A 14,185-nucleotide genomic window follows, 5' to 3' on the forward strand; every position below is an offset into this window, starting at 1 on the left:
GAGCCAACTGGTAACTAGAGTTTAAGAGGGGAAGGAGAAGCTGGCCGGTCCTATTATACTAGTAGAATCTACAGTCAAGAATGAAAGGAATGGCGTTGACTTTGGATCGAATAAAAAGGTTCGAAGAGATGAGATATGAGAAGGTACAAATATAAATATTTTTCATTAATCTCAAATAGTTGTCATCCATATACTTAGAAGCAAACTAAAATTCGAAATAATTTAAATAAATCTAACACAACGATTTTAACATCGAGTATTCGAACATTATTAAACAGACTGCACTGCTACTATGACATTTGAATGCCGAGCTATGATCGTTGCAACACCAAAGCTTGAGAGCCTTATTCTTTAACAAGGTTGCAGTGTTTGAACATCGAATTATATCCATTCAAACATCATAGCCCGAGACTATTACTGCTGAAATAAAAATCTCGATGATAACCCGATTCTTCTTCCAGTCTCCTCTATAAGGTGACCCGAATCGAGCTCGGATCAAAACAGTATTCTTTTATAAATTTTCCTACAAATAACTTAAATCAAATGATTGTATGTCAATGTCAGGTGCCAGAAAAAAAAAAAAATATCTCATCTCATTATTTCGAAAATATTCCTATTCATTACTGGAGGTGGACAGCAATTTTCTGCCGGCCTTCTCTTGTCCTTATCGAGCATATTAGTAGTCATAAAGACTATTCGGATTAAGAAAATCTAATCACTTTGATGGGACTCTAATAAATATCTAACTCAGCACAGTTGAGTTATATTAACTCCTCTCAAAGGTTATGAATCCAGAATCCCCAGTTATTTAATCCATATTTTGTTTAACTTAATCTATCCAAAAAATATATTACAAGTTATGATATCAAGAGGTTGCTTGGAGTAGAACTCAAGCATATATATGCATCAGAGTTGCTTTGCTTAAGCACTTGCAAAGCATTAGGGGCTAATCATAGCCATCAATAATTGCAAACCTTAGTTTGATATCCAAGCAAACTTATGGAAAGCTCCAGCATGATGGCTTTCTCTTTCACTATTATATGTTTGTTATATATGTTTAATAAAAAAGATATATATTTTTTTGATGAATAATTTTACTTATATCTCTTAATATAAATACAATATCTTTATAATTTTACTTATACTTTATTATTCAGTTATGAAAATGTGGATGAATTTTGGATTCTTCGAGGACTGTTTTGCTTTTATTTTAAATAAAAAAATAGTACGGGGATTAACGCCAACAAAATAGATATTAGAGGGTTGGAAAAGATAAAAATAAATGCAAACATAAGCAAATATTAGAATGGGAAATGTATAACAGTTATTTAAGAAGAATTTATTTATGACCAGTTTAATTGCATAAAAGTTCAAATATTTTGATAAATTTGATAAGAGTCCACCACATGTTACAACGTGACAGCCACCTTTTATTTTCTTTTCTTTTCCTTTTAATTTTGAAGAATTTCTTTTGCTAAATATGCTCCAAAAAACTTTACCCAAAAATGGACGGTCTAGGTTGCTCACGCGATTCCTAGCCGTCCGATCTAGAAGGGACGTCTGAGATCCGATCCTTACAATATCCATGCAACCGTCGCGTAGCGCACCAATCTCTCTCCTCCATCCACTCCAGCGAAGCATTCCCGCTGCCACTCGTGCTTCGTCATCGTCGAATTTACGTTTTACACCCTGCGTGTTTACTATTTCCAATCGCACCATGTTTTTGGGAAAAAATAATTAAACGAAATACAGGTTATGTTAGAATGGCTAGCAATGTTGTCAATAATTAGGGTGTTATATGTAAAGTTTCATAGCAAAAATATCTAAGACTTCGTCACCGTCACCTAATAAAAGGATGAACGAAACGAGAGGTGACCACATCCATACATCGGATATAAGAAACGACTCCATATCCCCAAGCCTCTCCTCCGACCTCCGACGATCTCGTCCGACCACGACCGACACCCGAAACTTTCGATTCCGGCCGTCGGATCCCGATCGCACGGTCCAGAATGAGAGAAATCCTCCACATCCAGGGCGGGCAATGCGGGAACCAGATCGGGGCCAAGTTCTGGGAGGTGATCTGCGACGAGCACGGGATCGATCACAGCGGAAAGTACAACGGCGATTCTGACCTCCAATTGGAGCGGATCAACGTCTACTACAACGAGGCAAGCGGGGGGAGGTACGTGCCCCGTGCGGTGCTCATGGATCTGGAGCCGGGCACCATGGATTCGGTCAGGTCCGGGCCGTTCGGGCAGATATTTAGGCCCGATAACTTCGTCTTCGGGCAGTCCGGGGCCGGGAATAACTGGGCCAAGGGGCACTATACCGAGGGGGCGGAGCTTATCGATGCTATTCTCGACGTCGTCAGGAAGGAGGCCGAGAACTGCGACTGCTTGCAGGGTAATCCTTTGTTGTTTGGATTTCTTTTTATTTCTTATATGTTTTTTGTTTTATTGGGGTTAATGTTTTGGTGCATATGTCAAATAAGTTGTTAAATCACTTTTCATTTTGCTGATTTCACTCTATAATTATACGATCTCTCGTGTTTTTGGCATGTGTTTCTCTTTTTTCCCTAACCTCTATGTTCTTTTATAACATATTTAGCGGTTTTGGTCTTTTAAGGGGCAAGCACGAATATTTAGTTGGATTTGAGCTATACTGCGTCTGTTCTTTTGTGTCTTATGTCGATTGTAACTCATGCAACTGATGAGATGAAAAATTAAATTATAGGTGTTTCTGTTGAATGATGTAAGATAGATCTTTCAGTCTCTGTGTTGGTATGTTTGTGTGAACATAATTTGTGTCTGAATTGTTGTGGCACTTGAGTTGACAACCTTAAAATAAGTAGTGATAGTCCACAGATCTCACATGTTTTCAAGATGTGGGTGTTCTTTGTTGCTGAGATCTGTCCTTATCTGAAACGCGATTGGAGCTCTCAATTCCATATGCTGTTGTAAGTGATTATTTTGGGTCATTTCTATCGAGTATGTAGATCTTTGAAATAACAGTGATTTGAGATTTGCTTGGTTAGAGTAGGCGTGACGATGTGGGGAGGACATCTGATAGATTAGATGGGCATGGTTATGTTGCTCTTGCCAACAATTGAGAGCCTTTAATTATGGGAGTATGCATTGGTGATGGGGGGTGACATCTTATTTCAAGATTATAAGTTACTTATTTTCTTCTTTCTTTTGTTCCTCTTTAGAAATAATTGAACTCGAACCATTTCAAGAATGCATTTGCACTAATGATTGATTTTATTCTTTATTCATGACTTTACAGGATTTCAAGTTTGCCATTCTTTGGGAGGAGGCACTGGATCTGGCATGGGCACCCTGCTTATTTCTAAGATTAGAGAGGAGTACCCAGATCGTATGATGTTGACCTTCTCAGTTTTCCCATCACCTAAGGTTTCAGATACAGTTGTAGAACCATACAATGCTACTCTATCAGTTCACCAGCTTGTTGAGAATGCTGATGAGTGCATGGTTCTTGACAATGAAGCTCTTTATGACATATGCTTTCGCACTCTTAAGCTTGCTACACCTACTTGTAAGTCATGCTTTTCTGAATTTCTCATTTTACTTGAATGCTCTTGTGCAATCTTTTAACTTACAATTGTCAAAATTTATCAAGAGAAGACGACAAACTACATTACTACAGCAATAGAGATGATTCTTCCACTATGCTTTCTTAGTTCTAACAGCTGCATTCTTTGTAGCCTACTATACAATAGGAAATTGTCTTGGATAAATGGAACTTAACAGGGTCTTGTGCTTGGATGATTGTTTACCTTAATTATTTTTTTCCTCATTTGACACAGTTGGTGACCTTAATCATCTTATCTCTGCTACCATGAGCGGTGTCACTTGCTGCCTGCGGTTCCCTGGTCAGCTCAACTCTGATTTGCGAAAGCTTGCAGTAAACCTGATCCCCTTCCCCCGCCTCCACTTCTTCATGGTTGGATTTGCTCCATTGACATCAAGGGGCTCACAACAGTACCGTGCCCTCACTGTCCCTGAGCTTACTCAGCAGATGTGGGATGCCAAGAACATGATGTGCGCAGCTGATCCTCGCCACGGTCGCTATCTAACTGCTTCAGCCATGTTCCGTGGAAAGATGAGCACAAAAGAAGTAGATGAGCAGATGATCAACGTCCAGAACAAGAACTCCTCCTACTTCGTAGAGTGGATTCCTAACAATGTCAAATCCAGCGTGTGTGACATTCCACCCAAGGGGTTGAAGATGTCATCAACTTTTGTTGGGAACTCAACTTCTATACAGGAGATGTTTAGGCGAGTTAGTGAGCAATTCACAGCTATGTTCAGGAGGAAGGCTTTCTTGCACTGGTACACGGGTGAGGGCATGGATGAGATGGAGTTTACCGAGGCCGAGAGCAATATGAATGATTTGGTAGCTGAGTATCAGCAGTACCAGGATGCAACAGCTGACGAAGTGTACGAGGAGGACGAGGAAGAGGAGGAAGCTATCTGAACTCTGAACTAGATCTCCACTCTGATTGCAATGTTTTTAGAGGGTTTGCTACCTTATAGACACTCTGTACGATCTGCAACTATATGGTGTGATGTCTCTGGTTTCCAAGTCGGGGTGTTTGTTGTATGGCGGTGATTGCATTAGCAGCCTTTCTGGTTACTCTCTTCTTGTGACATAAATTTCAGTTTTCATGTTGTTTGATTTGATTGCATATAGATATGAGATCCTGATGTTTTTAGCTTGAGCTGGTTACCTCTATACTGATTGAATTGGTGCAGAAAACCTGGATAGTCTTCCATGGTCTGTACCAACTTTCGAACATCATATTTGCAATTTTCCTTGTCTAATGAGAGCTTAAAGGGAGACAATACTTTACCCTCTTTAATTAATGTTTTCAGGTTCTTTTGAGAGTTTTGATATGCTGTGACACTGAAGTCATTTCATACATTATGTTGTGATCTTCTATTAGAAACCAAATTAGAGTTCTACTTCTCAAAATTATATAATCCAAAGAGGACCACACACGATTGAGCAATAAATAATGCCAACTAAATTTGACCCAATTGCTATAATCAAATAGCTGTCTTCTGGTATATTCAAGTAGGTCTAAAAATAAGCCTCAAAACCTTTTTCCTTTTAAGAAAAGAATCTCAAGATTATAGCAATTCATTAATTTTCAGAGATAACAATAAATATAGCTTAGTAAATAAAGTGATGGCCTTTTAATGCATGCCTCACATAAAAACTAATTTAGATAGCACTATAAGTAAAAAAAAATATAATATTAAGCTCATGAACATAAAAAATAATAATAATGCACACCCTGATAATTTTAAGGGAGCAATAAATCTCGAGTGAGCATGTGATAAAACCTCATACTTTGGTATCTTATACCTCACCCAAAAGAAGCTCATATAGATAGGTTTATTAGTGGGGGATTTGTTTGTTAATCAAAATTAATGCCCCTGCAGCCTTGCTAATTGCCTCTGCGAGTGACTAATAAAGTTTTCTCTATTATTTACAAGTCGACCAGCGTATTTTCTCTATTTGCAGAAAGACCCTCATGTAACTGCGTCTGTGCGTTAACTTGAGGTGCTTCTTTGCAAATATGCCCGAAGAAGAAGGTGTTTCCGTAATAGGTGGCGATATATGCAGAAAGACCCTTCGAGATATTATGTATTGGTGTAAATAGTGAACATAACGGACGGTGACGGTGTAGGACAGATCACAAGCGCAATCGCTTCGCCGTCATCCAAGGAGATGCTGAGCTGGCACCAGGCCATTCCGTCAGGAAATTGACGGCAGGGATTCGATTCCGGAGTCCATGGTCCCCCTCCCCCCCTGCCTTTTTTTACGAGAGCGAGAGAAATCGTCGGAATCCAAATGGATATATCGAGAAATTAGTAGCAAAAAACCTCTCTCTCTCTCCCCGAGCGCAGAGAAGAAGAGAAAGGCGAAGCTTTTAGGGTTCTCAGATCACGAAGCATTCCTGAGGTGTGTGCGAGCTATTATTTGATTTCGGTTTGTTTGGCTCTTTTAGTTGCATCTGAAGTCGGGATCTTTAGATCCGCTGTCTCTGTCTTTTTCTCGTCATTTGGGCTTAAGATCTCGGTCTGACGCCGGTTTTAGATGCCGATTGGGGATTGGGATGGGATCCGGAGGCTGCATTGTTTGTTTTCTTTTTTGAAAATCTTTTTTGGTGCAGGTTTTGATCTTATTCTCTGTTTGCTTTTTCGCTACCTTTGTTTGTCTGTATATTTACCGAGATTTGAGGATTTTTGTCGATCTATATGTCTATAACTTGTAACTCGTAAACGGATGTCTTTACTTGCTCTTAACTATTATTATTATTTTGAAATTGTTTCCTGGTTTTTGGTTTTTGGTGATCGTGCCAACTTTCTAGCTGATGCTTGTGCGGAGGCCCACATAGCTAAACGCACCTTTTCTCATTGGGTTGCTTTCCCATGCAAAGTTTGATGCTTACTAATAGTTGTTACTTGAGAAACTCAATTTTTTCCTTGGTGAGAAATTTGGAACTATAAGATGCAAGTGATGATGCCCCCAAAAGTATCTTTTGGTCATGCCGTCATGCTTCAATCTTTTCTTTTAATTCTTTTTTTTTTTTGGTTGGTTTTGTTTCATTTGCCTTGCTGCAAAAAATTAAATTTGTGTGCAATTTATTTCATAAGATAATGCTCCTTTGTTTTAATTCCTACCAGCAATTCTGAAAGTAGAAGATGGTTGCCCAAGAGTTCACAGTTGATTTGGATAAGCCTCTTGTTTTCCAGGTACCCGTTTCTTGCAATTCCTTTCCACCTTGCCCACTTGTTACGACTGCTTAATGATTAGCTGTAACCTGTAAGTTTTTATCCTGTGAATGGATTCAGGTTGGCCATCTTGAGGAAGATTACCAGGAATGGGTTCATCAGCCTATCGTTAGCAAGGAAGGGCCGCGATTTTTCGGAAATAACATTCTTGAGGTAACATACCCATGCTTACCTTGCCAACCTAAGGAGACTATCTGAGATCTCTTATGCTACTTCGTAATGCATACCATTTGAAATTTCAGTTCTTAACACGTACTAAATGGTGGGTGATCCCGGTTATATGGCTGCCAGTTGTTTGTTGGTGTGTGAACATGTCCATTCAAATGGGCCACACACTCCTTGAAGTAGCTCTCATGGTTTCTTCAGGAATTTTCATATGGACATTGGTCGAGTATACTTTACATCGGTTCCTTTTCCACATCAAGACTAAGACTTACTGGTAGCGTACTGTTGCCTCAATCTTCGTTAAATCTCCTTATGTCCAATTTCTGGTTATTTAGTAAAGGTGAGTAGAACTATCTTAAGAGAATTTTGAATATCATGTGGCAGGGCAAACACAGCACATTATCTTCTTCATGGATGCCATCATAAGCACCCCATGGATGGACTTCGTCTTGTATTTCCTCCAGCTGCTACAGCCATTTTATGTGTGCCGGTATAGCTTGTAATCTTATACACAGGAGATAAGAATTTTTATTGCTAGTCATTGAATTGGTGAGCAAGTTGTCGCGAAAGGCATATATCATCTTCTTACATTGAAACAAGGATGGATAATTACTAAATTTTAATCTATATTAATGGTATCCTTCCTATGCTTTATGCCAAAATTAGAATTTGGGTAGCCAGAATAATGTATTGTATAAATCAATTTCTTAGAAGTTAAATGTTTTAGCTTTTCTTTTAATTGATAAAAAAGGGTAAATGTTTAGACTTTTCAAAACGCATACTGACTCTTGACTCTTTGTTTCCATCCTTTTCAGTTCTGGAACCTGGTAAAACTTGCATCCACTCCGACCACAACTCCTGCCTTATTTGGTGGTGGCTTATTAGGCTATGTGATGTATGATTGCACTCACTACTACCTTCACCATGGACAACCATCCATTGACCCAGCTAAAAATCTCAAGGTGGGAAGTTTACTTAGAAGACTGAATGTTATGGAACATATCCATGTGGTTCTAACTAATTTCTTGTTTACCAGAAGTATCATCTGAACCATCACTTCAGAATTCAAAATAAGGGTTTTGGTATAACATCATCTCTCTGGGATAATGTTTTTGGGACATTGCCCCCATCAAAAACCTCGGCAAAAAGCGGTTGATATTTTTATCTATTGATAAATTTAGAAGACTGTAATTTATCTCAGGTCAGGCTTGATCCTTTGTCTGTATAATTTATTGCTTCTCTCAATTCATTTTGACTCTGTAAATTTGCCAGTTCTAATTGGTTGCTGATCGTGGATATTGTTTTCTTTTCCCTTGTAATGTACCTACCTCCTTTTGCAGATGCCGAGTTGTATTTGGTTTGGTTTCTTTTTCTCCTCAGGATTCTATAATATGATTTATCTTCATGCTGTGCTTCTTCCTTGCATATGGTTAACCAGTCCTGTCCTTGAGCATCAGCTGGGTACTCAAAATCCCCAAAGCTGGAATCTCAGGCTTCGCTTCATGGGTGAACCATTCTTGCTTCCTCTGTAAAAATGTTCTCATTGTAGATCCATTATTAGATGCCGAACTCAATTATTGTTGAATATGAGTGGCTTTGGTGAGTGGACTTGTGATATTCTTACTGGAATTATTAAGAATTTAGATCTCTACTCTTTTGACTCTATCCATCCATGTGTAACAACATCCTATCGTTTTTCTTTCCCTGCTAACATCGTGCTATCTTTCTTTTTCGCAAACCAATTTCATGGATCCATGTTTCTTCTCTCTCTCTCTCTCTCTCTCTCTGCATATATGTATATATATATAATCCACTATTTCCAGGACCCTTGTTTGGTGATTGCCTCTTGTTAGTGGTAGTCAAAGGCATGGATCCATCTGCTCCTCGTATTTGGATCATCTTCCTCATTGTAGTAACAGGCAGGGTAAATAAATATTTTTTTTTTGTTGAGAAAAATAGGGTAAATAACATCTTTATCACTCATGATCTGGTCAATCTTGCTTATCGAGAAAAAGTCTGTAATAGATTAGACTGATCCATCTTCTGATTACCTCTCACTTTGGTTACTGAAAGAATCAATGAATCTTTCATTTCAAAAGAATAAAAGAGCCCACAGGATGCACATAAACAGAGGAGGAAACAGCCAAAGGTCATTGGGACTCAAGCAACCCACGAGAGTGTCTCAGTCTAATTTATTTGCCACTATCTGAAACAAGATCATTCAACACAGCCCATTGTAAACAATGGGATCTAAAACCGGGCTTCCAGTAGCACGCTGATTCCAGATTATTTTACAACTCCAATACTCTCTGGCTCCAATTTTTTGTAACTACAATATGAACATTTGATAGCTTGGAATTTGGATTGCAGTTCACAAGACAAAAGAGTAGGAAAACTGGGAGAGTTGGATACTTGGATCAGAGATTTCTTCCTTTTATTTTTTATTTTTTTTTAATCAGCAAATGGATGCTGCATGAGTTTGCCAGCTACATCTACATGAGACTGAGAGTCATCTGCTGGGATTGCATGTGAGATGTTTTCTCTTTTCTTTTTGCAAGTACAAGTCAATGTATGGCGTATGTAAAACATGGATGTTAATATAAACTTTCAGTTCATATAAAAAAAAATCAAAATATCCTAATTGTCATTGCAACATTCCATTAATTAAATCTAAACTAATTATGATTAAAATATTAACAAATAATTTAATACCATAGTACAATAAAATATATCTTATTTCATGTGAGACAAAAATTATTGATAGAATATTTTACAATTCTAGAGTTGAAAAAAGGGGGGTGTTTTAGTTATTTATATGCTTTTATTAGCTTTAATGATAATCTATTAAGAATATTTTGTTAAAAATTAACTATATTGACAATTTTGAAAGAGTAGTCAAAATATTTTAGTGTTAAAAAATGCAGTGACAATTATGATATTTTAATTAATTTCACTAGCAATTATGTAAAATTCCCAAGATACTTGGGAGTCTTTGCATATTGCCATTGAAATGAAATATTCTTAACAAATTATTGTTAAAGCTAATAAATACGTGCAAATGAATAAAATATCCCTCTTTTCTTTTAAGTTTAGAGTAAAATACTTGTCAATAAGTTTTTATCTTGCATAAAAGACGATATTTTTCTGGTGCGGATAAAACATTGAATACCTTTTAGATTATTTAAATAATCTATAACGGGCAAAATTAGTTTTTTTTTATAATTATGATATTTTAAAAATGTAGTGATGATTATGATTTTTGAAAGTTTTTAGTGAAATTTATGTAGAAATCTGAAAAAAAAAAATATGGAAATGTATATAATAAGATCAGTCACAATTGTATGTTGGAATGAAAACTGTGCCATGGCTTTATAAGTTAATCCATGTCCATATAATGGCACTCATACATCTCCTATTTGTGTAACTAGTGAAATACATAAACTTTAATTCAACCATCCAGTGGAAAAAAGAAACTCCTGAAAAAGGTGGCAATGCAAATAAATCGCTACAATACAACAGCTTGCAGAATTACTTCCATTGGTTCCAGGAGTTCATCACTGGATTATAGCAGGACAGTAGTTTTTCCTCCTGATTTTCCCGATGCTCCCACCTTTCGCCTTATCAGTTACCAAAGCGTACATCTTCACAGGAAATAATTCTTTGGGAAGCCCCTTTTGATCCTGTTATTGATGGCAATGTAAGAGAACAATGAACATAGAGTGTGTAAGAATATTTTTAAATCACATTGTGTGATAGTAAGAAAATTTTCGCAAACCTTAGTACTATAGATATGAAGTCCACACTGGTTGAAAAGCTCCTTAAAATATGAGTCTGATCTAGTGATGCTCTGATCGTCCTTATCCAATACAAATCCTAAGAGGAAGGTCAAACATACACAAAACAGGAATATTGATTTAGATCTCTGTAAGCATGCAGAGAACTGCTTTAACTAGATCCACTTATATAAGAGAATTAGGCAACTACAAAGAGTGTAAAAGATCAAATGATTCATAAATTTATTAAAGGAGTACCTCAAAATGACCTGACAGTAAAATTGTCAAAGGGGAAAAAATGTAAGAAATCCATTATCAACTGAAGGAAGATACATTTTTTTTTCTTTCAGTTACAAAGAGGAAACATCTTAGTCAGAATCTTTATTCGCTCATCAATATGAAGTTATAAACGTATGAGGATAAGAGTGGTAGAAGACAGCGAACGAACCTCCTCTTGCAGTGTTCTCTTTGACGACAAAAAAGCCATTTGGTTTAAGCCCAACCTGCAAAAGAGTTGTTAACAAATGTAATAAAGATAATTACTAGCAATGAAGAAATCCTTCAGATAGTGCAGAAATAGTAATTTCTTTGCGAAGGTTATAGCTGAAATAAATTAGTGAAAAAGGCTGATCATGTTGACAAAATGTTCTCTTCCTACTAAGAGGGCCATATGTGCATATTTGGTCAAACATAAAATCAGAATCGGTAATTGCTCATGCATTTGAGTATGAGGCCAGAATTCTCATATGAATTTCATCTTACCCAGAGCCTAAGACCAAAAAAAAAAGTTGTATTGTACTGCTCAAGTAGAAAGTACTCTAGAATGGCCCAGAAAAAGTACAAGTGAATACCTCAGTTGAGATTCTTTGCAGAAGCAAATAGTTTAGTAATGTCAAAGTGTGCATATTAAAAAGAAAGATTCTAGGTCTAAAATTACATGCCTTTGCACGCTTAAAAAATGAGATAAAATCGTCATCTGGAAGTTGTCCAATGCACCATTGAATCCATATCACATCATATCTTCCATCTTCCGGAGTGAATTCCTGTAACAAAAAAAACACCTTCCGAGATAATTCCACAAACCAAGAAGCATTGGAACAGGTGCATAATCTCAGTTCTCAAGTAATAAGGTGAAGAAGATCTGAAAAAGAAAATGACCTGAAGAGGAACACAATAGAAATTCGCAGCCCTGTGAGTTTCTTCTTGCACATCCATACCTGGAGCCAAATTTTCACGTGCAGCCTCTAAAAAATGTGATACTGGCTCAACAAGATCAACCTGAATAATGTGTTGCCACATCAAAACAAAGTGCTTGATGTTATACATGAACATCAATACTGTATCTGTGCATACCAGTAGGTTTCTTAAGTTTATTTGGAAAGAAAATTACCAGTAGTTTGCACGTAACATCTAAAATCAGAATAAGTGCCAATATATACCAAAAAAGTGTCTATAACTGAAAGACAGTTTGATAGTAGGCGTTGCAAAATATCCAGGTAATGATGACTACAGTCAGATTCGTATCATATATTTGATGTAGATACCCTATGTTGCAGCATTTGCACCCATATTATTCATCTATTTTCTAGTCTGAAACTTTAGACAAGCTAAATTTCACTGTTGCATAGTTCCTATATCAAGGAGTCGAAACACCTTCCTACTAGACAAAACCAATACAATCGCAAACTCTCATACATTGTATGGCATTTCATGCTATTTAATTATCTAAGAGTGACACATAGAAGAGACACTAAAGCATTGCTTACCTCATTAAAGTATCTTAACAGAAGGTTCTTTGTAACCCGCCCTATTCCCGAGCCACAATCTACCACAATTGGAGAAAGGTAGGAAAGATTCAGAGGATCAAATACACATAACAGAGTAAAATTAATTTATCAAATAGAGAATGCCTAAAGACCTCTCTCACTCGAATCAAGATCCAAGTTTCCTTCTGGATATCTCCTGAACAACCTTTTCCCCAACTAATAATGCAAATTTCCCACCAAAAAAAAAAACACGAAAGTAATCTAGGAATAGACAGATAAATAGTTACCAAGAGCCACAAGATGCCGCTTTGCATTTCCAAACCGCTCTAGGAAGAGGGTTTTAAGAAAGGCCTCGCTTCCCTTCACATCTGCCTCGTTGACGCAGCCATACCCTCCCAAAACCCCATCCATCGAAGCATCCACTCCCTAAACAAATCCAAACCAAACCGAGCAACCAAAAAAGATACAAAATTTGACATCCGAGCACACGTATCGATCTAAATAACAGATGGATTAGGGATTCTTGTTGGTATTATTTACTTGCCAGTAGGCGATGCCCTTCCGATACCACTCGCGCCGTTTACCGTTGTCGGCAGCGGCGTTGTCTTCTCCCTCTCCGGCCCCGATTTCTTCTCTCCACATCTCCCTCGCGCTCGAGAACTGGCGGCCGGAGGAGTCCAAGCCGCCGGCTTCCATCTCGGAATCCGCGCCGCAGAGAACGAGGAGGAAACGCGCGAGGAGTTGTCTCCAATCGAACCACAACGCGATTTTTAGATTCGATTCGGTCGAGCCTTCCAAGTTTTGGGTATTTTTTGGTTATATTTTACCCCCTTAGGTTATATCCAAACTAATTTTAAAAAAATATATTCATAAATAATTAGATAATTTTTCAATACATCTAAAGTTATATCGATATAGATATCATATAATAATAAAATTAAAATTATTATTTATTTAATATATTTATCGTATTTTTTGTTATATAAAATATGAGCGATATTATTTTATATGTATTAAAAAGTTTATTATATTTAACGAGAATCTTCAATTTATTAAAAATAGTAATTAATATAGTTTAGTTTAGACTACAATTAGGGTTAAAATATATATATATATAATTCTCCTATTTTTTAATAAAAAAATAATAATCATATTATTCTATTGATATATCAAATATGATTATAAGTTTGATAGACAAATAAGATGACAAAGAGATCAGCACAATAAATAATAATAAATTAAATTCATTTACCATATAAGATTTAAATAAAAACATCCAAATACAAACATATTGTAACCATTGTGGATCTTAAAGTAATATAATGAGATTAGTTTTATAGAAGATTAAGTAGAAAAATAAGTAAGAGAACATAGCATCTGGACAACTACCGAATGTATATCAACGCAAGATAAATGCTCGCTCCCCTTGTATATAATAAGTTCCTCGAAAGGGAGTAGTAGCCTCAAAAAATTCACACCACTCGGAAAGTCTCTATCCACTTGAGTTGGTTGAGCCTAAGTACCATAGAATCTAATTTAATTAGGTTCATAAAAACATAAAAAATAGATTAAATAAAACAAAATAATCTTAGTGCCTATGACACAAAAGCTAGTTCTTCCGTCTTGATGATAGGCTTTACTATTCCACCTCTCT

At 36.8% G+C, this 14,185-nt stretch overlaps 3 protein-coding genes across 3 annotated transcripts; 2 read left to right on the plus strand and 1 right to left on the minus strand.

Moving 5' to 3' along the window:
• Positions 1 to 1,868: 1,868 nt before the first annotated feature.
• On the plus strand, positions 1,869 to 4,744 carry LOC140759009 (tubulin beta-5 chain). Its single transcript, XM_073095450.1, has 3 exons — positions 1,869 to 2,406; positions 3,289 to 3,558; positions 3,830 to 4,744. Exons 1-3 carry the CDS (start codon positions 2,013 to 2,015, stop codon positions 4,498 to 4,500), a joined length of 1,335 nt encoding a protein of 444 aa, XP_072951551.1. The 5' UTR covers positions 1,869 to 2,012; the 3' UTR covers positions 4,501 to 4,744.
• A 1,111-nt stretch (positions 4,745 to 5,855) lies between these two features.
• On the plus strand, positions 5,856 to 8,643 carry LOC140759152 (dihydroceramide fatty acyl 2-hydroxylase FAH1-like). The gene is made up of 8 exons (XM_073095636.1): positions 5,856 to 5,994; positions 6,720 to 6,788; positions 6,888 to 6,980; positions 7,070 to 7,266; positions 7,377 to 7,482; positions 7,808 to 7,954; positions 8,029 to 8,193; positions 8,333 to 8,643. The coding sequence occupies exons 2-7, from the start codon at positions 6,738 to 6,740 to the stop codon at positions 8,146 to 8,148; spliced, it is 714 nt and encodes a 237-aa protein (XP_072951737.1). The 5' UTR covers positions 5,856 to 5,994; positions 6,720 to 6,737; the 3' UTR covers positions 8,149 to 8,193; positions 8,333 to 8,643.
• A 1,693-nt stretch (positions 8,644 to 10,336) lies between these two features.
• LOC140758986 (alpha N-terminal protein methyltransferase 1) lies at positions 10,337 to 13,326 on the minus strand. Its single transcript, XM_073095423.1, has 8 exons — positions 13,072 to 13,326; positions 12,819 to 12,957; positions 12,532 to 12,590; positions 11,924 to 12,043; positions 11,707 to 11,808; positions 11,214 to 11,268; positions 10,768 to 10,865; positions 10,337 to 10,672 (listed from the first exon to the last, which is right to left on the minus strand). Exons 1-8 carry the CDS (start codon positions 13,225 to 13,227, stop codon positions 10,547 to 10,549), a joined length of 855 nt encoding a protein of 284 aa, XP_072951524.1. The 5' UTR covers positions 13,228 to 13,326; the 3' UTR covers positions 10,337 to 10,546.
• Between the last annotated feature and the right edge of the window lie 859 nt (positions 13,327 to 14,185).

This window comes from Typha angustifolia, chromosome 4 (assembly GCF_048772165.1).
Source record: "Typha angustifolia cultivar Huaian chromosome 4, ASM4877216v1, whole genome shotgun sequence".
Lineage (NCBI taxonomy): Eukaryota > Viridiplantae > Streptophyta > Magnoliopsida > Poales > Typhaceae > Typha > Typha angustifolia.

Bases quoted from the DNA above. Each gene is read 5' to 3' on its own strand.
- LOC140759152 (XM_073095636.1), top strand. From the start codon at position 6,738: ATGGTTGCCCAAGAGTTCACAGTTGATTTGGATAAGCCTCTTGTTTTC. The intron at 6,789-6,887 runs GTACCCGTTTCT...GAATGGATTCAG, and splicing joins ATAAGCCTCTTGTTTTCCAG to GTTGGCCATCTTGAGGAAGA. The intron at 7,955-8,028 runs GTGGGAAGTTTA...CTTGTTTACCAG, and splicing joins ACCCAGCTAAAAATCTCAAG to AAGTATCATCTGAACCATCA.
- LOC140758986 (XM_073095423.1), bottom strand. From the start codon at position 13,227: ATGGAAGCCGGCGGCTTGGACTCCTCCGGCCGCCAGTTCTCGAGCGCG. The intron at 12,044-12,531 runs GTAAGCAATGCT...CACATTATTCAG, and splicing joins TGTTAAGATACTTTAATGAG to GTTGATCTTGTTGAGCCAGT. The intron at 11,809-11,923 runs GTCATTTTCTTT...TTTTTGTTACAG, and splicing joins TCTATTGTGTTCCTCTTCAG to GAATTCACTCCGGAAGATGG.
- LOC140759009 (XM_073095450.1), top strand. From the start codon at position 2,013: ATGAGAGAAATCCTCCACATCCAGGGCGGGCAATGCGGGAACCAGATC. The intron at 2,407-3,288 runs GTAATCCTTTGT...ATGACTTTACAG, and splicing joins GAACTGCGACTGCTTGCAGG to GATTTCAAGTTTGCCATTCT. The intron at 3,559-3,829 runs GTAAGTCATGCT...CATTTGACACAG, and splicing joins TAAGCTTGCTACACCTACTT to TTGGTGACCTTAATCATCTT.